General features: G+C 35.4%; 1 protein-coding gene across 1 annotated transcript in view; it reads left to right on the top strand.

The window, feature by feature from the left end:
- The window catches only part of CDH12 (cadherin 12), a 222,036-nt gene that overhangs the window by 74,132 nt on the left and 122,308 nt on the right, over nucleotides 1-25,596 (top strand). The window contains exon 3 of the mRNA XM_059854378.1: nucleotides 23,938-24,232. Coding sequence (XP_059710361.1) covers nucleotides 23,938-24,232 — 295 coding nt within the window. The remainder of the gene's footprint in view (nucleotides 1-23,937; nucleotides 24,233-25,596) is intronic.

A 25,596-nucleotide genomic window follows, 5' to 3' on the forward strand; every position in this document is an offset into this window, starting at 1 on the left:
AGGCTCTACATGACCTGTCTTCCCTCTCATTCTAGAGACAACCAATCCCTTATCCTTCTTTCTGTCTCCCTGTATCTGATATCCCCTGTGATGCAAAAGTTACAATCACCCTACTTCCTGCATAGGATCTGTTATGTATCCTATTAAATTCTGAGGAATTAACCCAGTTAACAGCACAGCTGTTAACTGAGCTCCACAGCATCTCTTCCAGTTTCAAAAAGACCTTGTGTACTCAAAATCTTGCTTATATTTTCTATACAAGTTGGTGAAATGAATTGTCTTTCACAAATGAGCCCAGCCTTTATGACATAATAATTATTTGATAAAATAGAGTAGATTGCATATTTTTCTAGCCAGGAAAAAAATGCAAAAAACTCAACATGAAAAGTCAAAACAGGTCTTAACAAAGGAAAATGGAATGGGGCAAGATTAAAACTGAGGACCTAATAATAATCCATAAAAAACCCCAAATATTATTTAGATGCCCCAGTAGTGGAAAATAATTTTGTAACAGGAACACTATGGTATAGTTTTCTCCCTGTTGTCACTTGCTTATCATTTAGTCAATCTAAATGAAGATTATAAAATCCCAAATAATCCAATAAGCCTTGTAGAGGCATTTGCAGACTCTTAGAAACAGATGATGCTGTTTCTCAGGGTGGAAGATGATATAAAGCATCAAAACATTCTGGTGTAAAATTAGCCTTTTCCTTCCAGTATTTTTTTTAAGCTCTAAAATATCTCCAAGATAATTTCCTTGATGTAGTTCAGTGTGCAGCACTGGATGAGTGTGTTCTATGACTGCTGCATGGCAGTGATACACGTGCCCTAGAGGCAGGAGAGGGTGACTAAGGTGAAAGGTGATTATATCCACACTGCTGGCTTACATGTTCCTCCCCCTCCCAGCCCAGGGGCTGATCTCATAAAAGGTTAAAAGGGAGGAGAAAAGCAGGAAGACAATAATAAGAGAACACAATGTCCACTAGCACTAAAATTAAAACTAATGGAGTTTTAATTTTCAATAACTAGCTGAAATTTAATTTTCCTCTGGAGAAGATTTGGTCTCATAAACACATAAATACAATGGGTTTTGTCTAAATAGCTGTGTGCAGAAGTTATTCTTGTATTTACAGTAAGAGAAAAAAGTGTGTGCAAATAATAAAGCAAACTTGGAAAAAATTTTTGTCTTCTAGCACCAGTTGTAATTATAAAAATTATTACCTTGTGTGCATTGTATTTATTTTAGCTGTCAGTCACTGAACATATAAGTTAGAGTTGTTATTGATTCTGTTATCAATGATTGATACTGTTATGCCATTTAAACCTTGCTACGCCTTGCTAAAAAAATAGATTTCCAGTAACAGATGGATTATTCACTCCTATTGTTGTGAAAATGCTTAACTGACCACTGAAAAAAACATTACTATGTTTCATCTTGGACACTATAATTCAGTATCAGTAAGGATTTAGACTGGGGCCTATGTTGTTTAATGTCATCATAAATTATCTTGGAAAGTGTGAGTATCCAGGGAAGTGTTTGCTTTCCAAATTGAGCTACTAGAGTTGCTAAAGACAAAGGCTAAATGAAAAAAAAAGGAAAAACATTATGAAACAGGACTAAAATAAGATATGAAATCTGATGTAAGGCAGTACATACCGTGGGAGGAGGGGAATAATTACAATTTCATTAATAAATTGTTGTTCTCTGTGGCAATGATAATCTTTCTCAAATGGGATCTTGTTTCATAATAGCTGTATGCACATTTGCTTAGTGTGTTGTGAGAGCCAAAAAAAGCAAATGGGATGTTAGAAGTTCTTAGCAGCAGCTGAAGGAAATAGATGTCATTAATATAGCTTTGTATCTAAATTTCTGGTGAGCCTGTATCCTGCACACTGGGAATGATTTCTCTCTAGTCTCAGAGAGCATGTGTCCCTAAGAAGTTGGAAAAGAACAGACAAGGACAAAAAGTTAATCAGGACCTTTGGACTGACTCATCAGTGAGGAAAAATTGAGTAAGATAAGTTTTCTTAGCTGGAAAAGAAACAAAGAGAAGGAGATATGATAGATCTCAAAAATGTCTAGACCATAGGGGTGAGACTAAAGGGAGGAGATTCCTGCCTTCACCAATGCAAGACATGTGGGGCACAAATGAAGCCAACAGGTTGCCCATTCAGAGCAAAGGAAAGGAAGTGATTCTTCACAAAATGAATCAATGCAAAATAGCTCCATGCCACAGGCTGCTGTGGAGATAACAGAATTTTTCACGTTGATGATAAGAGAATGAAGAAATTAATAAAAAAACAATTTGCCAAAGGCTAATACCTGTAGTCTCCATCAATATCCACGAACTACTGGACACTTGGCAATTATGTGGTGAGCTGTGACCCTCACCTTTGCCAGAGGCAGATTTCTGGGTTGGAGGCCATGTGCACCCATGCAGCATACCCAGTGCAGTGATTTGGGGTCCAAGGATAGTAACAGACATGCTCCTCCACCTAGAATATAATTATGATAAGTGCTTTTATTAGTCATGTTTCCAGAAGCTACTCATTTAACTTTGTTGCATATGGTTTGGATAGTTTAATGGGCAAGGAATTTCAACAAGTAAGAAATCAGAAAAAATACATTTTAATTAATAGCATTTGTCCTAGTGAAAAATAGAAACATTTGTCTTTATATGTAAAATGCAAACATCTGCAGTACTTCACGTAGCAATTTACTGATTTTTTTGTTGATTTGGAAATATTAGCAATATTTTAGATTCAAAAAACATAAGACAGTAGTGCAGGTCATTATTACAAATGTAATGCCAAGAAAAATGTCCGGTTAGCAAGAGGCTTGGGATGTTGTTGCAAATCTTCATGTCTTTCAGTATCTCATACTGCCAGCCATTCTACCAAAACTGCTTCTTTAGTTTTCTAGTCCATTTCACTGACTTTGTCCTTAAAACATCCTTAAAAAAGAGCTGAGCCTCTTCCTGCTCTTTACAAGTCTCTGAGAGGATCTCTTCTATCTGAAGCTGAGCTAAGCACAAAACACATTTGTGATGCTGAGGATGCAGCCCGCACACTCAGTTGGTGATTTGGTTTCCTTTCTGACTCTAAGTGAGAGGGAACTAGCTCAGGCCAACTTGGGAATGTGAGGGGACCTGATCAGGTGCAGTGAAACCACCCAGGCAAGTTCATCATCCACATGCAGCATGAGTATGACAACCCTTGAACCACAGTGGAACTCAAACTCAAACATGCTTGCAAAAGACAGACAGCTACAAAGCACAAATATTCCTGTATGTCTTCTTGCTGGGATATTTTTACCCTCTTATGTGAATCTTATTGCATTCTTATAAAAGGCAGTAGGTGATTTAAATTATACTTCACAATCTGCTTCATGAAAATAAAATGACCTCTTTAAGGGGATGAGAGTTGTGATCATGTCTTGTTATTCTGACTGCTTGATAAGCTAAAAATCAAGAAGCAAATGAAAGGATTTTTTTATTACACCTTCTGTTTTACTTCTGTGGAAGAATTCCTTGCTCGTCTTGCAAGCTTAAAAACCTTCAGAGTTCTGTATATCTTTGCATAAAGTCTTCATATACAAAATCCCACATACATTGAGGGAGAGTGTTTTATGTGCTGGTTGAATGAGAACTTAGGTCTGTCAAGAATCTGTACACCAGCCTTTTGGTTTTATTTAATTGTTGGGTCTTCAAAAACCCTTTTTTGGTATTCAGTTCAAGTTGTCCTTTAAAGAAGCTTAAGGAGAGACAAGATGAGAGAATTTTCTGTTCCAATATCCTAGAGGATAATGTCAATAAATGAGTTTTAATTAGTAAATCCTTTTCTATGTCACTGTGGCAGTGGGTAAACCGTAGTCCCTGATGATTATTCTGTGCCATTCAGCAGAGGTTGTTCTGTTTAATTTTTTTCTCATAGCACTGGTTTTCAGGAGTGATGTCTGAGTAAGATGTTGATCACAGCTGATTCTGAATTTTTTATGTTTTCTTGTACCTTGGTGTCAGTGTAAAATTACTGCTTTGAAGAGAGTACAGTTTTTTAGTGTTTGATAATGCAGGATGCAAAGATATTTTCTTGAGTGTGTCTAGTTGTAGGTTTGGATAGTCAACAAAAGGTATTGTGCCAAAAACCATCACCCTATAAATATGTATGTATTATTGCTGATGTGGATTAAGGATATAATAAAACAGTGAGATAGGACAATTTAATTGGTGTGACAATGCTGTTTTTTTCCTTGCTATGAGAATTGAAGCATAAACTGTGGAGGAGAAAGCTAAGGAAAAAAGCCTCATTGACATTATTAGTGTAGTATATATTTTCTAGAAACCAAGAGTACTTTTCAGCACTGTCATATAAGCCAGTTAATAGCTCTGGCTTGTCAAATCCAGCTGTATCAGCCCAACAGCAGGTAACTGCTTCTAGTTTAATTGATGCCAGTATTAGAGTCCAAGAAAATAATCAATGAGTGTTTTCAGAATCAGGAGATTCCTGTGCAAGCCAAATGAATTCTGGCAGACAGCATTTGTACAGATTAAAAACCTTTATAAAGATGCTGAAAACTTGAAAATCTGACCAGTACAACTGAAAATTTCTTTTCAGTAAAGGTATGTGTTGCTGTGCTATTTTTTAAAAGTAAAATATTTACTCATTTTGAGTAATTTATATGCTAGTAGACTAATTTGATATTATCAGGAAGTTAAAAGGGAGTAACAAGTGTATGACTCATATTAGAAACAAGAACTTGAGCTGCTTCTTTTTGTATAGCAAAATACAGAGCCAAAACTAAGTCATTCTTTCATTTGGATGCAAACAAGATTGGGTTTGGTTCTTTTGTTATGTTCTATTTTATTTACTCTATTCACCATTTTGACATGTTTATTGCACTATCATATCTGAAAGCTATTGTAAGGTCTGGTTCTGAAGTGCACATAATCATTTCTTCTTCGGCAAGCTGAGTCTTCTGCCAGGTGAGTCTGGTAGCAAATATAGCATAATTTTATTACCCAGGTAAGTAAAATTATATATACTAAAAATGAAAAAAAAAATAATGTCAAACCTATTATTTTGTTTTGAAGTAACACTTTTAAAAATACATTTTTATTTATCCTACAAAAAAAAAAAAAAATTGCTCTGTCCTCTTTTCTTATTAACCTGTCTGTAAAGGAGGGTGATTGAAAGACATGCTTTTATGGGCCTCATCACTTAGGCATCTGAACATTTCAGTCACTATCCTTGCAGTAGCTCTGTGAGGCAAGAAAGTAGCAGCTCTCTTCCCACAGTGGGGAGTGGAAGCATGGGAAGACTGAAATGTTTGTTTGAATCATTTACAAATGATATTGAAACCTTAAAAACTAGAAAGTCCATCCTTCTGTTTTTTCTAATTCTTCTTTAAATGTGGGGCTTTTTATATAAATAATAGTTTACAGTTTGATAGTGTCTAGATTGATAAGTAGGCAGTTGTGTCTCTGTTGAAGGACACAGTAACAGGGAGCTGGGCATATTATGCCTACCTGGAAATTAAATAAAGGATTACTGATTAAATTTTCTTACATCCAGCACTGCAGTGCTCTTTAGATTAAATAGTTAGCTTCCAAATCCATTCCTAGTCTTGACATTAATAATGTCAAATTTGTAACTGCAAGGTAGAAAGTAAGGTAAAGTAAGCTCAAGGGGAAGAAGGAAGGGGATTAAAGGTCAGTGCTGCCAAGTCCTCACGAGCCCACAGTATTAATGGATTATCAAAAGAGATGACAAAATTATGAAAATAACTGGCAAAACAGGCAACTGAGAGTCTTGTGTTCATAACAGTCTGTCTGCCTTGTGCTTTATTGGTGGGTATTCACTTGTGCTCCTTGTAACAGATTGTTGTTTCTTTGGGGAGCCCAGCCCTAGAGACTAATTCTGAAGTAATGGCTTCCTCAGTGTATTAAATAATTCTGACAGGCTGCTCATTTTCTTTAATTATCTCCAAGTATTAGGTGTTAAAAACTTGTAAAAAGTAATGGTATAAGTAATTAGCCCATTGACATTACTTTTCCTACAGGCTGTACAAGATAATATGTCCTGAATTTGATCACATTTTATGCATTGTACAGATAATTTGTGTATTGTTGGGGAAAATGCAAAACTGGGGGGGAAAAACCCCTATTTTTTGGGAGAAAAAAGGCATGTGAAATTCCTTTTTCTAATATACAGGACAGGAACCAAAGGTTCTTTTATTCTTTGTGTTTGTGGGGAGTCCATTGTCATGTTTGTTAGTGGTGGACAGTCCATATCCTGAATTAAACAAGTAGGCAGAAATTATTTACTCCAGCAATTTATCTCCAGTGTTACTTTCCAGTAATGTAATGCAGACTGTAGGAAACAAGTAAATTAAAAAGATGAATATGGGTAAATTTACTCAAGGACTTTTCAAAGCCATTGATATTCTTTCATGACAATGTCTTTAAAAACCCTCAAAGTCGTTCTTAATTTTAATGCTCATTTTATACAGTAAAGGACAAGATGAGCCTAAAACAGTGTTTACAAAGTAAATAAAGACATTTTTCTAAATGTTGTCAACACCTCACACATTTTGATAAAATTTATTAATAAAAAAACATTTTAAGAAATTGCTTTTCAGATTCAGGGATTTTAAAGTAAAGTTTCATTTTATCCTGCTGAATTCTAGTTCATTTTACTTTATGCCTCCACAAATTTTATAATCTGCTCATGAGAGCTCTACATCTTTACTTAAATGTACAATGCAGACATAAAGTTCACTTACATTTTGGGCTGTGTCCAAAAAGTAAATGGGACCTTTCTTTAAAAATTCTTTTTGATTCTTTCAAAATGAAGATACTATACTTCCTAAATTCTGAAGTCATAGCCATATTTCAGAATCGTTACCAGATAGCTGGCAGATCGCCATAAGTATTTTAATTCTGAATTAAAAGGCATTTTTGAGGCAAATCTTTTGATCATTCAGACTTACTGTAGTTTTGTTCACATCAGGAGAGGTCTTGGAGAGTACAAAAAAGATCACTTCTGGATAAAAAAAGCGGAGAGGATGCACTACATGAATTGGCACTTAGTCCACTGAACCAGATGAGATTTTGTTCTCAGCAGAAAACCCTGAGGTGCGTTTATTGCCTGCATCATTCCTCTCCATCAGCTGCTTCATTCTACAGAACACTCTCACTGGTTCACATTACCTGCTAACACAGGTACAGCTTGTGTCTAATAAAAAATAGATACAGAGACGCTGCCCAAGACTATGTGAGTCCTGGCTTATTTAGTCAGCCATCTTTCCCTAAATTTTGGTAACTTTTCCAGCATTTTTAAGATTACCTGCTGAGCAGAAGGGTTTTATACTGCTAATGTACTAGGGTGAGGGTGAAAGTATGCAAAATAGTAGCATAAAGCATGAGCGTATAATCTCAATTTTGGAGTAACTTTTAGTGATATTTATATCTATGGTCCTTACATGCTGGAATATGTAAAAAAATTCAAGTTTCTAGTGTATATCTTTCATGACTTACAATCCTTGAAAAATCTAGCTATGAAAAATAAGTCTTTACATTGTTTGTGTAAAATGATGTTGATTTAGAAGAAATTAACTTCCAAGTTTGGTGCTGCACGTCTGTCTGTCTATGTGTCCGTGTGTGATCTGTAAGTAGAAGTTACATTTGTCCAAGTCATTTTTTTAGGATTAGTTCTTATCTGTGTTAGAACATGTTCACCCATTACTTTTCATGTTGCCAAAACACATATCAACAGCAATAAAAATGATGAGATAGATCAAATTTGTGTTAAAGTCACCAAGATATTTCAATTTGAATACATTTTGACTTGATCTTAAATGATTGTTAAGACAAAGCATGAAACAGGCAATGCAAAGTTAAAAGAATAGTGCCAGTAAAATGAAAAATTATTGTTATATTTAGTTTATAATAGATGGTCTATTTAAACAGATTTTTTCACTGCAATAAAGAAAGGTAAAATGAAGCGTAGTTCATTATTTTTATTAAATGGAAAGATAAGTAGAATACTCCAACTGAAAACTGCATTTTTCAAATTAAATTTTTCATGTAAAAATGATACAAGGTGTTTTGAAGAAGAGGAGTAATTTTCTAAATACTTGTTTATACTCTTATCATTATTTTTATTTCTCTTGCGGCTAGTACTTCTGAATATGTGGTCCTGAAAATATTCATGGTAATATTTTCTAAACTAGGAAAATTAATATTTTAAAACATTTTTATATATAAAACATATGAGAAGGATATATACATAATTCAAAATCCATGATAGAGAAATCTTGTATGTAGAACGCAGTCTAAAATGCCATCTGTCTTTTTTTCCTTTAAGGTTCTCATAAAATATGTATTTTTAAAATACTTGGATATGTAAAATTCATTTGCCCTTTCTTTTGGAAACATTTGTTAACTGTTTTGCAACATCCATTAGTAATGCATGCAATTTACACCTTTGATCACAGTCTTCTTTTTTTTCCTTCCTTTCTCTTTTTTTCTGTTTTCATTTTTCTCCTCCATGTTAACCAGAAAAAGAACTACTCTAAATCAAGCATATGGACAATCTGTGGGTGTCTGTTTGTGTGTGTAAAACCTGCACTTGGGGAAACTTCATTTAATCAATTACTTTTGAGCTGGTAAATGATCCAAATTTTGTTCTCATAGGTCCTCTGGTTTTGCAGTCTTGACATTAAGTGGTTTTGACCTTAAACCTTCATAAAACTGACCCAAGTTCATATGGAAGGAGAACAAGTTGCTTTAGTTGGTGTTCTCTGTAGAGCTGATGTTTCTCTATTCTACCTCTCTCCCTCTCTCCCTCTCTCACTAACTCAGCTGGAGTTACTAAGATCAATAATTTCTTAGGTGCTCCTAGCTGAAGTTCTATAAGATTAGACTATTCTTCTTCATTTCTCTGACATTTGAGGTTCTATGGCTTGAATGAAAAGCAAACTTCACACTCATCTACAACTATTGTGCTGGAAGGCAGCTGAACGATTGAGCACTGCCATTAAAGTCAGTACACTTTCACTGAATTCTGTTTACAAATTGAACCATTGGGCTTCTTTGTACCATTCTATTTCTTTGTCTGTTTCCCTTCCTCTAAGTAGGGTTGATAATGCTCTCTGAAAATTGATGTAAAGTTATCATCTGTAGCACTTACATGAACATGGCTTTGTAGAACCTGAACATCATTAACTTTCCTTTGTCAAAGTCCGTAATACCGCTGGGACTCAGCGTGCTGCTACACAAATCCTATATACACCCTGCAGTGCTGATATGTGCTGCTAATTTGCTGCTGCCATGACTAGTTTATTATTTTGCCAGTTCACAGGGAAAAGTGCTTTTCCATTCTTTTCGCAGCTGGCAGTACTGCTCAGCCAGGCAATGTAGGAGTTCTTGTGGGCTAAGTAAGGAAAGAGCTGGCATCTACTGCCCTGGCACAGCATTGGCACACATACCTTTCCTGTGGGACAGAGGTACGTGTAACAGCAGGATCAGCCCGCAAAATGTAATCAGTAATGCTGGGAAAACCATGGTTTACTTGTCCTTTGGGAAATCTTGTCCTTTAGGGAAGTCATTTGGAAGCACCTTACAACCTTCCCTTAATGATTCTGGTGCATTTATGTTGCTGTGCTGAGGAGGGATGTTAGAAAGTTTCACTGTGCTCAGGAGGAAAAATATCCCCCACCTGAGACATGTAACCTCTCTTTTATAACCTCTTTATGGACAAGCATGTGTCTGTTCTTAGCTGTGCTTTGTACAGCCCAGCCTGGCTGAAGCACCTATTCCTCTGCCTATCAAAGTCATGACATTCACGGATCATAGGCAAGTTGGAGAACTACTCTGTATGGTTTTTTTTCTGTCTTCCAAAAATATTTCTTGTTGCTCCTTCTTAAAATTTAAAACAGTGCCTGTTGAGGGCAAACTTGCTTAAATACTGAAGGGTTTTTTGGGAGCAAGATAATCAGGATCAAATCAGTTTTCATTTATGCACTGAAGAGACATCTTTAAATTGTCCCATTCTTTGTTCTTCTAAAATAAAGCTTCAATTTCACATTCATCTCACACTTAAGAAAGAATTTGTATATGTTTATCTCACAGGGACAAAATTTGAGTTCTCACAAAAAAAAAAAAAATCCAAAGAATCCCATATTCCGCAGTTGGCCATATGGTGCTGATAACAAAGGAGTCATACAGGACCCAAAATTTTTTTTAGGGGTTCACAGTACTAACCCACAAAATAGATGCTTCAGGAAGTCAAAAATGCTACACTGCTACTAGAGGAACAGTGCAGCTGGTATATCAAAATATGAAGGAAGTGTCTAACTATTGCTCCAGGTACCAGCTGTTCCATTAATGGAAACACCGCTACTTAGTAGTATTAACTTAAATTAAACTAACTTTAAGATTATTTTTATTTGATGTGAGATTTTTGTTAAAATGGCTTGTTATTCAAGCTAAGCCCAGTCTAAGTAAGTTATTAAGTTAATGAACAAAATAGCAAAGAAGTCTTGATGTATTTAGGAATTTTAAAGTATTTACTGGTGTTTCTTACTAAGTTCATGAATTCTAAAAGAATATTTATAGTAAATTTGGTATTCAGTTGAATTCTTAGAGAAGAACATTATCCTGATATGGCTGTAAGTGTGCTGGGACATAGTTTATTCATGATTTTATAGCATGAAATTTTGTTATGACAGGTGTTTGGCATCCCACAACACCAATTCATGTTTCCAGAAAATGTATCATTAAGATGAAAAATGTGTACATTAAGGCACACATATAGTGAATCAAAAGCTTGGTCTTGCTTAATTTTTTTTTTCTGTCTGTGCAATATTATTTTTTCAAAGAAAATTTTTCAGCACTCAAAACAAGGCCAGCTGGATGCCAACAAGAGATGAATCTACTCTGAAAGCTTAAAAAGGCTCACTACAAGTGAATGCCGTATTCTTCTCATTCTGCTAAACCAGACTCTCAAAAAGTCTTAGAGTAAAGGATGTGGCTCTAAATTGGATCTCATAGCAGCTCAAGAAGGATGGCTATTTCCCTGTGCAGATGTGGAAGGTCAGGGTAGGAAGGTGGGAAGCTCTGTGCATAAAGCCTTTTTCTCTTTTTTTTGAGTCAAATAAGACTCAGTTACTTAAAGACCTTATTCCTTTAATACAATCAGCTCTGTGGGGCACATGGCTGCTTTAAATAGTCCTGTGCCCTGCTGTGGATATGGGATTTGGTAGTTACATGTTATTCCCACTATATAAATAAAGTGCAGCTCTACAGAGTACATCCTTGCATGGCTATCCAGGGATGGCTGGCAGACTCTCTTTTAAGGGGTTGTATCTGCTATGTTCCTACAGTCAGTCACACGCTATGATCAGAGTTTGGTAGTTAGAGTATGGTCCTGAATGAGATAGGGAAATACAACTTGCCTCACTACTAGAGTGAATTACTGTTCAATTACTGTAAGCACTACTTACAAGAGAATATGCTCATAAGGTAGTTTTCACATTGAATCTATTCTGATTTGTTAAATCAATACTGCAGAAGACAAATCATCTTCAGATATCCTTGAAAGAAATGAGATTTTCTGACAAACAACTTTGCACTAAAAATAAATATTTTATTATTCAATTTTTTAATAGAATTAAAAGCGCTAGCTTTCAACAGATTTGGTAAATTTTATATCTAGAGTATTTTTCTCTGAAGCAACAAAAGTAACTAGTGTTTCCTGGTTTACTCATTTTTGGCAAATTCATTAGCAAATAACTGCAATTACCTGTTCATTCTATACATACATCTTTTAGGCATAATCAAAATTAATGTCACTAAGTTGTATATTTTCTTTAAGTGCCTTATTCCCTATAGAGATTTTCTATTATTCAGTAAGTAAAATACTTACGGTCTTTTTGAAGAGGCACAAGTACTTTCCTCAGTCCTGGTTTCTACATTTGGGAAGTGTCGTAAGATGATGAAATCTGTAAAAACCTCAAGGCAGATAAGAAAGGGAAGATGATGTTTGATGCTAAGGTCTACAGCCAGTGAATATATTATTATTTAATGGATAAGTCTGTTCTTATGTTCAAAAAGAGTGTGCCATTTACCACAGGAATATTTTTAGGAAAACTGCTAAAATGAGTTCCCTTTGTGAATATCACTTCTTTGATGATAATTAACAGCTGCTGCAAATGCAGGTGAACTTAGCTACCAGTAGCTGCAATATTTGTCAGTGGAAGAAGACTGACTTCTGCAAACATTTCTGAATGGATAAAAGCCCTGCCACATCAAAACTAACTCCCATACCACTGAAAGGATTTCACAGTAATTTCTGTCTAACAAAGGTTTGTGTTAAATTGGAAAAGCATTTTTTGGATAAAGTTTATCCTACCCCTGAATCTTGAAACAATCAAATATTATTATTTGAGGTATTTGAAGTTCTGAAAAATGAAAAAGGAGAGGTGTGAGGGATAGGGGGTAAAGATGGTGAATGATTTCCACACAAGAAAAAACTTCTGTTGTTTCCATCTTGAGATCTTTAGTATGATAAAACTTAAAGGTGAAAAGAAAATTTCCCTAAGTGCATGAACTTAAACAAAAGAAAATGTTTACTCTCAGTCTGCAGGAGAGAACCCTGCCAATACTCTGCAGGAGAGTACTCTGCTAGTGCTTGCAAGGCCCTAATTATTACTGAATGAAATTGCAGACAACAGGAGTTTTGTCATTGGCTTTCTAAAGTCCAAGATTTAGGCTTTATGGACACAGTTAGACTTCCCTGGACCCTGGAGAGATTTTGTCCTTGTAAACTGATTTTTCCAGGACTTTTAGGAGAATTATATGCCAGATAGGAACAAATTAACATCTCTGTTGTTTCAATGAGCAGTTCTGTCAAAAAAAATGGAATACAAACTCATTCAGAAACAGTTTTTCTATTTCACTTCCTGCTTCTTCCAAGTTCTCTGTAGGAATAGACTTCCCACTCTATTGTCTCTGAGGTAAAATGACTATGAGGTTTTCTTCCTTCTCCACTCCCAATAGCAGTGGCAGACATGGCTGTTCTTCCATCTCATCAATAGAAAACAGAAGTACAGCCACAGCTATAGAAAACAGATATCTCACAGCAGCCATACAGTAATTTTTTTGTTCCAAATTATAAAGCTTTCTGTTTTTTTCATCTATTGTATTGTACTCTCAGTGGATTCTTAAGAATATTTGTCTTTATTCATTAAATACATGAGTAAATCTTGAAAGTGATTGCTATAGCTAGCATATAACTCCATGTAAACTCAACATGTTTTTCTTAACACTGAATTGGGAAAATCCAGCAGAGACAATCATATTCAGATTTATAATTAAACTGCTCCAATTGAGCAGAAATGATGTAACCTTGAGCTGTGAAAGATAATTTTCTTTTGCTTGTTAGTACATAGGTGTGACATTTTTATTAAAAAGAAGGCATACCAATATTCTTCACATTGTAGCTTAACGATATGTGAAATATTAATGCATCCATACCTTAGAATATATACAGGATTTCTGGGATTTGATTCAGTTCTGTATAGTTCCATATAAATGCTGCTTGTTTTAACTAATCCAAGCCAGAAGAACAAACTCTATCTGATGCTTTACCTTTGTCTTAAGAACCTACTTTTGTCCCATGCAAATGTTGATTAGTTACAAGACCTCACTAAAATAGGATAAAAAAAACCCAAAAAAATCACCTGTGTCACAAGCTAGCAAAAAATGCAAACTATGCAGCCTGTCACTTACCTGTACTGCTTCAGCAAAATGAAAGAAATACATACAGCACGACCCTTTCCTGTGCTACTTCTTGGACCTGAGGAAAATCAACACTGCTCTGTGATAATACAGCCTTTAAAAATATTGTTGTGAGCAAATCTTGCAGCCAGAACAGTATTCATGGGGTGTGCTTTCTTGGAATTGATGCATAGGGTACAGAAGAGCTCTTTCAGTTTCTTTGCTGTACTTTGTATTCATTGCACATTGAGCATTATTTGTTCATGCTTGCTGGATTATTTTTTTGTGTTTCTTGTAGTGTGAATGTTTGCCTGACTTTCTTTGGGCCAACATAAGACAAAGAGATTAAAAATTCAAAATATATCATATTTCACTCATAAAATTCTGTGCCTTTAAATGTCTTATCCCTCTAATATATGAGTTAGTTTTTTTTTGTTTTTCATCTCTATGATGGAACTAAGATTTTTTTTTTTCCTTTTTATATAAGAGAACTGGTCAAACAGTTTATGATAGCATGCTTTGTCACAGTGATAGACAGGCCGAGGTAAAATCTTTCTACTCTGTCATTGCCTACCTGTTCTAGTATATCATTATCAAACAAAAAGAGACACCTTAACTGACAGAGCTTTACAGCAAGTGTGATTTATGGAGCAAGTTTTTTGTATTTAACTTAACATTAAATTTAAATACATGAGGAAGGGAGTTTTTAACATTCATTTTCTAGGCGGTCAATAAAGAAAAAAAATTGAAAAAAAAAACAAAGAAAAATGAATTAAAGGAAGGATAAAAATGAAGAAATCTTCACCAGCACAAGCAGCATTTAGTAGACCTTTACTCCAAACCTTCCAAGTTCCAGCTAGAGTTGAAGGGCACACTGATATAAATCAGAAAATAGCAGAAGATATATTTGCTAAATAAGGTTCCAATCAGTATAAAATTAAGCATAAGCTTTTATAATCAGTTTATAATATTTTAACTTTACAAATGCAATGTATTTAAACTGTTTCTCATTCAACACACATTTCTAGGCACGTATTTGCTGCAGTTCTAGTCTTTTTTTTTATGTTTTAAGTTCAAGAACCTGTCACTTTTTGTTTTTGGCACAGTGCCTTTTTGAAGTACCTAAAAGTTGTGTACTTATCAGTGTTGTTGGTATTATTATTTCTATTATTATCTTGGGCATAGAAAAAGTGCCGCTTATTGAGACTAATGGGCAATGAGAGTCTGTGTAACGTGTCCTTTCATGCCTCTGCATGTCATAAAATTGTGACTTCCTGAAGCAGAGCAAATCTAGTTTAGGAGCACCAAGTAGGGTACACTTCGAGGAATGATACTGAGCCCTTGGCTTTACAGAGAAGCCATCTCTGGATATTTTGCACACCTGATTCAGGAAGCCAGTCAGGCTTGGGATTCACTTTGTGTGTGGTCCCATGCGCCATTTATGTGACTATGGAGGTCAGCTAAGCCCTCACTAGGGTTTTCTGTGTTAGGGATTGATGAACAGTAGGAGATAACTACTTTGTGACTACTTTGCCTTTAGATATTTATGGCTGCATAGCTGAAGAGCATAGATGCTCTTAGCTCCAGCTGTGGTATAGAAATTTATGCTGCCTCACAGCTACCATCCCTCCTGCAGGTTGCTCCCTCCCCCTCAGAGCAACTCCAGCAGGAAATTTGAGTTTTCCATAATTAATTTGAAAGAACCAAGCTTACATAAGTCAGCTATTCAATTCCTCTAACTAGATGGGACAGTTTGATATAAAGAATTTTAGTGGAATTCAATTAGGTCCAGATGTTTAGGGTGGAGAAGTGAATACCACCAAGAAAAGGAGGGAAGCTGCTCAGAGTCAAGATCTCTATTCCAGCAGCATGGCAGTTGTCAACAGGCAGCTGTCCTTTTGTCTGTCACTTCAGAAACTGAATGGCACACCCCACACTTTCTTCCCTATCACACAAGATATCCCTACCAGCATCGGTAGGGCAACTCCTGTGAGAGAAAAAATCTCATGCAACTGACTGGCTGTAGCTATAGCTTCCATCACAAATTAAATCTCAAATAAAAATAAAAGTCCATAGTGTCATAACTATTGGGTGAGATGAGGAATGAAGCACGTGTCCTCTGATGATAATGGTATTTATTATGTGTAGAAAAGTCCAAGTAACTAACCAGGATTTTATACCTTGCAGCTTAAGAGATCTATAGACTTTAATTCTACAGAAAATGGATCACATTCACACACCCTAGAAAGAAAACAGATTTTGTCATTTCAGGAGCATAAACATTTCATTCTAAAATGAAAATTTCTAACCTTGCCAATAGCTTAATTTCAGTGACACTTTGCAGCATAAAGTTCCTGCTTGTTCACAGTGGTTATCTGGTGATCTGCAGAGAGATTAACTTCATAAATATAAGTAGACAGATATTAGAAATTCTAAACTCTCTTTTAACTGGTGTCTTAGAAATTTTGGTTTTTATTAAAAAAAATCACATAAAGACTTCTTAATTCTCTAGTGTTTATTTTTATTGTATTTATCCATACAGCAAAATTAATATTTTGATGCACTGATGTTTTATATGTATTGTAGAAGAGATACAGCAGGCAACACAGTATCATAATACATAATACATACTTACAGTAATACAAAATAATGTATTGCTGTCAGTATGTATTATCTTTTTGATATTCTGATAGTGATTCCTCTTTCAAAAAAGAAATACTGCAATCACCACCTAAAAAGATCACCACCCCTTCATACTTACAATTTTAATTGATTACAGCAATGCCACCGAACATTTTGCTGATCTTTCACAATTAAATAGCAAGAGTTAGAATTCGTATGTCATGCTGTCTTTTCTTCATTTAGCTTCCAGAATCTGTGAATAAGTGTTCTCTTGAAGGGGAATACAGATATCTCCTGCCTAAAGCTGGGATGACTTTTCCCCCAGAGCCCTGTTTGTGGCAAATTCCCTTCCCTCATTTCTGAGTTTTGGACATCAACATTATCCTCTGATTTAACCACAGGGACTCCAGCCAGGCACGGGTGCAGAGGGAGTAGCAGTGCTTTCACAGGTGTGGATCAAACCAAGCCTACTGGTGCCAACTCAAATGCATCCATTAGTAACAGGTGATGTCTTCCACAGGCTCCTTCAACCCAGAAGATTATTTACCAGAGATTTTGGGTGCACCGTAGGAAAAGAAAATCTGCACATGTGTATGAGGATACATGGCACAACCTCATTTTTCATGTGATGAATTAAGGGTTTTGGATTGTGATGGTTGCACTTTCAATCCCCTCCTTACTTCCTGTTAATACTTTGAAAAATTCTAAAATTTAAAAACAATTATATGGTAGAATCTTTTACACTGAGCTGTCATCAGCAGCTGCATACTACATTGTAGCTCATAATCTTTAGGAAGGATATATAAAATTGAGCTGGATAAAGAAGAAATTGGAAATTGATAAATTTCCTCAAATTTTGTCTCCTGTTGTTGTCTAATGGCCAATACTGGAATTTGTAGTTGGAACCTGTGATTATGCTGTTACTTGACAATGACTATACCCAAAGACCTCAACAGACTGAAGCTTGCATCAGCTGTCACCATTCTGCAGAGCATTTCTCTCAAATGACATCCAACATAACTGAACTGAAACCTATCAACATGTGTACATAGAGCACACTGTAACATGGAGTTATACGAGATCAGTAAGAATAATTTAATTTTAAAACTTATTTTTGTGTTGATTCTTGCATTAAAGTTAAAGAGGGCAGAGCAAAACACTGTGTTTCTATATGCACCAGCTCCAGCTGAAGTGGTGGAGTAGAAATAATCAGAAAACTATGCAAATTGTCCCTTATATGTATAATTACTTGTATAATTAAATTATATTAAGAAATTATTGAGAATTATTTATTCTTTTAGTGTTTTACTAGTGCACAGCATTTTTCATTTATCAATATTTTTACATATATGGCATCCCATCAAAGGAATATTGGGAGTTTTTTCACTGTGATTATAGAAGTATTGCTATTAAATTCCACAAAATGCAACAAAAAATTCTTGTAGAGAAGATTTTTATTAGAAAATTAACAGTCCCTAACTCCTCAAGTGCATGAGGTTGGTAAAGATGAAGATTTCTCTGAACTGAGGTCAGGTACTGTTTTTATTCCTTTCTAATGACTCATTTGCCATCATCTTTCTACCTGACAACCACACTCATTATTGAGAAAGTCCATTTTGACTTAGTGTGCTTAGACTAAATCCCCATGACAGAAGGAAAGAATATTTTATTTAATTGGATAATAAGTGTTTTAATTTTAATAAAGCTCGGCTTTATTTGTGAAACAAGAATCACTAAAAAAAGAGTATAAATTCTTTTTTACTTAATTGCTTTTGACTAAGGTTGAATACTAATCAAATTTGAACAATAAGGAATTTCAAAATGCAGAACCATGTTGTTTATTACTATTTTTTCAAAAATTAGTTAGAAGAATGTCAATTCTTGGAAGCAGATATTTTACTAAACATCAAATAAAGATGACAAAGAAATACAACACAAAGAAAATTAATCATGATGATAAGATGCACATTTTACTAATTCAAATATTATTTTTCAAATTTTTGTATATATATATGTACACACACACATACACATCCTTTAATTGACATTTTTAATTATTCTTTGAAATTCTCATAGTACTAAGAAAGCAGGCTCACAGATAGGAGTCTCTTATAAAGGCCTGTACAAAGCTAGCAAAAAGACACCTCTTCCTAGCACAAATAATTTTCAGCTTTGAAAATTGTTCTTTTCCAAATGACCTTTAAAAAAAAAAATCATTCTTTTCTCCTTTTGTTCACCTTTCTTTTACCTCATGATTTTGCAGTTGGACTCAGCTATCTTAAAGGTCTTTTTTATCCTCAAGGACTCTCTGATTCGGGGATTTTAGTTGCTCCTTGTTTCCGATTACCTATTGTCATTCATCTGACCCATTTGTAGTAGTGTCCTAACTCCTCTCAACACATGCTTTAGTCTGCATGACTAATGCATGTTAACTTATTATTTAGAAGATGCCCTAGGTAACCCAAACTTTTAGGATCAGGAAACATTTGCACTGATTGTGTTGTGAGCAGATTTAACCTCGTCCTTAAACGTCCTCTGCAGTGGTGTGTGTGTGTGTCTGATGGAGAGGGAAAGAAAGAAAAGCTATAACTTCGTTTGGGTTTTTATTTTTTATTTCTCCGTGTCCTGAATTAAAGTCTCTGGCATCCCCATACCCCTTTGAATCTTAGGAAAATTTTCTAGGTTTACGTATTTTTAGATGGAAGGAATAAGTATATTTGTGTGAAAGCAGTGCATTAGATTCTAATTATCAGTTTTTAAAAGAAGCTATGCAATCTGTGTAGACCATAGAGCTCTTGCCAAGAGAAAATATGTGTAGAATAATTATATTTAAAAGGGCAGCCTTCCAAATAGAAAGTCTCCAGACTCATTTACACCCTGCTCTCTTGTAGTGGGTATCCTTGTTCCAACACACAATTTTTCAGTAGAGATTTGCCAAAATGGGCCTGCTTGGGTCTATGTTAACTGCACAAAAATGGCCTTTTTTTCCTTTCCTCAGTTCAGGCCATCATTCTGTATTTTCAGTCTTAGATAATATCGGAGCTGAATGGATGTTCTGGTTTTTCATTGCACATCTTACCCAAGAAAGTAAAGGGGCTGGGGGCTACAGAATGAATGGCGATACCTGGGAGTAGATGCAGGAAGATAAAATAACGGAGTAAAGTCGTAAAATATATTCCATAAAGAAAAATGATTAAAGATACAGATGTGGAATATATAACTAATACTGTTGTGCAGGCAAGGAATGGTTAATAGCCTGAAACATTTGCCATTTTTAAAGTCCAGATATGCACTGCAATGTAACATTTAAACTGATTTACTTGTAACAAATAAATGGGACAGTGATTTCTTTTTTTTCAGCCTGTGAAATTGGCAGCGGAATAAGACCTAGTATCTCAGAGTGTATCAGAGGGTAAATATATCGGTTTAGGTGTTTTAAACATTCCTTGACATGTGGGAAATGTGGACGGGGAAGTTGTCAACTCATACAACAACTTTTCGATATCTGTGTTGTTGTGAAGTTAAGATCACAGCAATCCTGGCAGATGTCATAGCCCTTGTTCTGGCTTGATTTGTGGGGGTATAGTGATTGCTTCATTTTAAAGTAAACTATCTTGTAATTTTTTAAGCTTCTTTTGCTTCCAAATTTTTTACCGATGTATGTGAATTTACATATTTGACTTTCAAAATTATTGTATTAATAGAAGTCATAGAAGTATTTAAGGAAAGAGAAGGTGAACAGTTGAGGATCAGATGAATAGGATACTGAAGAGAAAATCAGAACCACAAGATATTGAGGAACAAATATATCTGATCCTTACTCCTGCAATTCTCAGTTTGCCTAGGAGTATAGACCCATTCTTGAAGTACATTACCTAATGCATTTACTGGTCTTTCTTGTGGTTTGAAATGATTTGTGCAGGTGTATGAATTCTTGAAGTGACACAGAGCTGATAACACTGAGTTATTGAAGCAGTAAGATCTTAATTTATTGCTAAAACACAAACAATGATACTTCTTGCTAGAAACTGTCAGAAGAACTGAATAAATAATTTCTCCCAGATGTGCTAGTAGAGAGCTGTTACCAACTTTTCATCCTCTTTGTAGCAAACTAACATTCAGCCTATTACAGGCTGAAGCAGATTGCTAGATCACATGGATTTGTAGACTGGCTCAGTCTGGCATCTGGTACTGGATATGATTCAAAAAACACTGCTTTAATTTCTGCATAGATTTATGCAATGTGTCTTACAATAGTCTCTATCTTATTATTCATACTTTCTTTTTTTTTTTTTCAAATCAGTAATTTCCTTTGCCATATGTGTTATTGTTTGTACACATTAGCAAGAATTATGGAATGATATGTCTTTTTCTGCCATCATGGAAAAATATTCATGATTTTCTGCACTAACAGAGTTTTTCTGCAAGATATTATTAGTTTTACACTTGGGGTAGATTTGCCCAAAGATCTGACACCAAACTGTGTGTAGAATACAAGTGTAAATTTCAACAAAGATAGAAATGAATCTCTCACATTTACAAGCCTCTGCTGCATTTTTAATATTCAAGATTTATAGGGAAAACATAAAATTAAGAAAACCTGTGTGAATGCAGTCATTTGTAAAACCTTGTTGCAGTAAATTCAGGTGATTCTGGAATGTAAACATCTTGTGGGGAGAGAAGTAGGTGATATCTGAGCATTTGTTCTCTTGCCCTTTAATTTTACTGAAATAATGGAAGACCAAGAATAAGAAAATAAGTGTGAGTGAGAAGGTGAAATGGGATAGAAACCCAAAGCTGCTGTGGAGGCAGTGTCAGAAAAACTAGTCTCTCACAAATCTTCTGTTTTTCAGCACAAAAAAATAAATGTCTTTTTTTTCCAGTGCAATACAGCTTGTAGAACATAAATCAAGACACAGTAGCTAGCACTTATTCTTTAGCCTAAACTGCTTTCTGGAAAATTTCAGGTGTTGAAATTCCGGATTATTTCCTAGTGTTGTGTAAGTACAGCTAATGCTGGCTTCTTGCTCTTCATCCTTGCATCTGAATATAAGTTTTGCATTCCCTTTATTGTTGGAGAATTTAGTTAATTTTAAATTAATCAATCAGCTGTTCCCCTGCAGTAATTTGACTCATGTAATTTTGATTGTGCAACGTTGAATTGACCCACAAATTGCATAGCTTGGTGTGGGTTACAAATAAGCATGCATTTGTACATTGTCCTGCAATGTCATCTAGGAAGCTTATGTCAAAATCAGCAGATTTGGTGAATAAATACAACATGACACATCCCAGCTAATGCAGAGCATTGCATCTCTGCTAAAATAGGGGGAATGGCTCCTAGGTTGTACTAGCTGAGGGATACTTGTGAAGCCCAGTGAATACATCTGCAACTGTAGAATTGCTATTCCTACCAGGTGTAAACCTTTCTTTCTCCAATACATTTGGGAAAAAAAAACATATGTTTAGTCAAGTCTCTTTATTTCAGTCTTCCTTTGTCTTGGGAGACCTTGCTTCTCCTGCTTTTTCTCCAGCTAGGAAAAGCAACTATAATTGATTCTCTCTAGTATAATCCAAGGGCTCAGATAAGACATGCAATACAGCCTGATTTGTTACTAGCTGAACACAAAACCTACAGCTGGCAATCAGAAACACACTCAACCATCTCAGCTTTAGTGCCAGATCCAATGACAGGAGATGGGAGTAATCTTGTCATGCTTCCCTGTTTACAAATTCCTGTTTCACAGTTGCATTATTTTGCTCTGTGATTTTATTACTTCCAGGCATATGCATCAAGGTAGTCTTCACAATGAAGCCCAAATAAATTTTATTTAATATAGGGATACTACTAAAACAGTTGTCTGGTTCCCTCTGAAAAGTTCTAACATTTTTTTCTTCAAGCTTTATCATCATTTTGGTTCTTTTTTTCTCTTGATGTGTGTCTGTAAGCCTCTAAATGATAATGGAAAGAAAATACCAAGTTTTTACTAAGCAGAGTGTAATGAAACAGCAGGAAGTTTTGAGCCATTTAAATTAAAATAAGGAGGAAGAAATTGACATTAATTATCTCAGACTACATTATCTTTTCATTTTGCAAGCAAGGAAATATTTAACACCTTGGAAGCAAAATACTTTCATTTGGACTGGAGAGATAATTTAAAATCACATGTGGGGGCAGCTAGATGAAAGATCTGAAATTAATATAGTCACTGGGCAAGAGAAAAGTAGACAAAGAAGAGACTAAGCTCATATTCGCTCTGTGCCACAAACCACGACCTCTTCCACAGTCACAAGGACCTATTTTCAATTTCAAGTCAATAGCTATAAATGTCAGTAATTGCCTTTAACTCCTTTTCTGTAGCTAAGCTTCTTGCCCCATTACCAAAACCATTTAGTTTCTCAGTAATTCATTTTCTACATAATCTCCTTTCATATCCCATGTTTCCTCTATTGTGTTTCACCTTGGGCAGGACATCATGTAAATAAAGCCTATATCCATAATCGCTTTACAATTCGGCTTAAGAGAATTCACTCTTGAAAACTCCATTCTGACCAATGGCCATTATAGAAGATCTTTTTAGTCCTCAATAGCTGGGAAAACTTGATGAATATTTTAAAAAGTATTTCAACATCAGCGATGTAACCTTGTGTATCTTTTCAAAGGTTTTAGATATATTTAAAGGTTGAGTATGGAGCAGGTGAAGGGATCTGACAAAGTTCATCATACAGTTGGATTTAAAAGAGCCCTGTGTTTAAAATAATGTTTAAGGCCACTTTATTGTAGGATAGACACTGATTTAAGGGACAAAAACATCCAAGAATGTAAATGCAATTTTTTATTTTGTTTTAAAATCATAACTAGAGATTGATCAGAGTAATAGCCAGAAAAAAAAAAAAAAGTATATATTGATATTTCAGGCAGAAAATATTGACTTCTCTCTTCTTTCAAAATGAGGAAGAAACTTCTAGATTCATACTCTGCGGTGTGATTACTCAGAAAATACAAAAGTTAGGGATCAAGTATTTGTTTAAAAGGCAGTATTTTTAGTTCTGTTTAGCATTTACTGTAATCATGAGGTGTACATTTTCTTTTTTTTAACCAAGTTTGACTTTGAGTTCTTGATGCCATCAAACTCTTGCTCTTGAAAAAATTAGATATTTCCCTTTTTCTTCTCTGAAAGCCAAATGCCTGTGAAAGTTTTTGACACTCTCTCATGTCATCTCACATTTGTTTGATGCGGCTAAGGGTGATTTTACATACTTGATCCTAAATTTCAGTTTATAACAAATGTGAAGCCCTGCTTCATTGCAGTTTTAGTTGCTGAACTGCAGCAAGTCTGTGCTGTACTAGGTAGGAGTAAAAGTCTTGCATAAGATACTACCCACATTTTTTCCATGCACTTAGAGGCAGTTAAGGACTCAAGAAATTGGTTCTTCCAATGTCTTTTATTACATTAAAAAAAAAAAAATGCTGTCTAGCCTAGGAAAAACCATTAATGTTTTTGTCCTCTCTTTTGTTCTTCTTTTTCTTCTCCAGCTTCATTCTGACTTGGACAAGGGAGTTGGCACTGTTAAATACACCCTTTCAGGAGATGGTGCTGGCACGGTTTTTACCATTGATGAGACCACGGGAGACATTCATGCCATAAGGAGCCTAGATCGAGAAGAAAAGCCTTTCTACACACTCCGGGCTCAGGCTGTGGATGTTGACACCAAGAAACCACTGGAGCCTGAATCAGAGTTCATCATCAAAGTGCAGGACATTAATGATAATGAGCCAAAGTTCCTGGATGGGCCTTATGTTGCCAGCGTCCCAGAAATGTCTCCAGTAGGTGAGTAAGGAGCTGAAAATGCTTGATCACTAATTGCGTATTACTTAATTACCTAAGTGTACTTTTCTTGCTGAGAGAGGGTTGAAATTAAAAAAAAAAAATTTCTAAAACTTATTTTTAGAAATGTTTCTAATATTCTGTGCCTAGATGTACAGAGATTACAGTTTTGTTTTAGCTTTGTTTGCTTATTTAGAAACTTATTCTCCTGTAATATGAGTACCTGTGATAAGTTTTTAAGGGTAGGATGAGTTAAAAACAAAAAGATATTCAAGGAAGGTATGCTAAGGTCCTCTAACCCCAAACCTGTTATGTCACACAATGTGGTGCATTCCCCTCTCTTCCTAGTTTACATTTGCTGTTTGCTGGAAAAAAAATTAGATTGCCTGTTTGCTGTAAAGCATCTTGTCATTTAAATGGTTTTGTCTTTGTGGCTCTTAAACTCTTACAGGACTTCCATGATCTCCTAATTATGCATTAGGGGGCAATTCTTTATTCAAGTCCTGTTATACTCTGCATGTTCAGAGTAACTATTGCCCTTGCCTTGGTCACAATGCAAGAATGAGAGTCAGCAAGAGTGGCTAAAGTTCTGAAAAGCCTAATGTCCAAAAAAATTTTTAGTGCATCAGACTCCTAAGTTTGAAAAAAAAAAAAAAAAAGATTGCCTGGGAACATGGTAAGTTTTCCAAAACCTAGTGTACAGAGGACAGAATAATTTTCTTTTCAGAGAAAGGTGGACTGCAGTAATGATACTGAAGTACCAGAATAGGTTTTTGCTTGAAGAATTTTCACAACATGATAGATATTTGCCAGGAATGACATAAAGAGCATCGATCCTGCTTTGGAGCAGGAGAATAGGCTAAATGGGCCCTTTTGCTCTCTTCCTGATGGCTGATTCTGCAGTGGTCCTGAGCAGTGTGTTTGTAACATAAGCAAAGTGCTTGTGTCCTGCTGCCAGATGGCATTTTGGGTTTCCCTGCAGGCACCAGAAATTAATTTGTTCTGGGCTGGGAGTCATTTAACTTCCCAATGCTAGTTCCAGCTTATTGCCCTTCTCTCTCCTAAACTGCATTTCCCCAGTACTTCACAAGCCAGTACCAGCCATTTAATACTCCCTGTAGTTGTTAACACTTTTGGAAGTTTTCTGACTTTGGAGTGGCAGAGGGATACTGTTCTCCTTCAGCTATACACCTCAGATGTTGATACTTTTAAAGTCAATCTGGGAGGTGGCTAGCTATCTACGCAAGAATTGTGTACAACATAGAATTAATGAGGTATTATTTTAAATTTTGTGGTAAGGAGCAGTAGAATGCAATAGAATGTGCTAAAATATGATGTGAGTAGGCATGTAGAGATGATCATGTTAA

The sequence above is a fragment of the Haemorhous mexicanus genome, chromosome 1, assembly GCF_027477595.1.
Source record: "Haemorhous mexicanus isolate bHaeMex1 chromosome 1, bHaeMex1.pri, whole genome shotgun sequence".
Taxonomy (NCBI): domain Eukaryota; kingdom Metazoa; phylum Chordata; class Aves; order Passeriformes; family Fringillidae; genus Haemorhous; species Haemorhous mexicanus.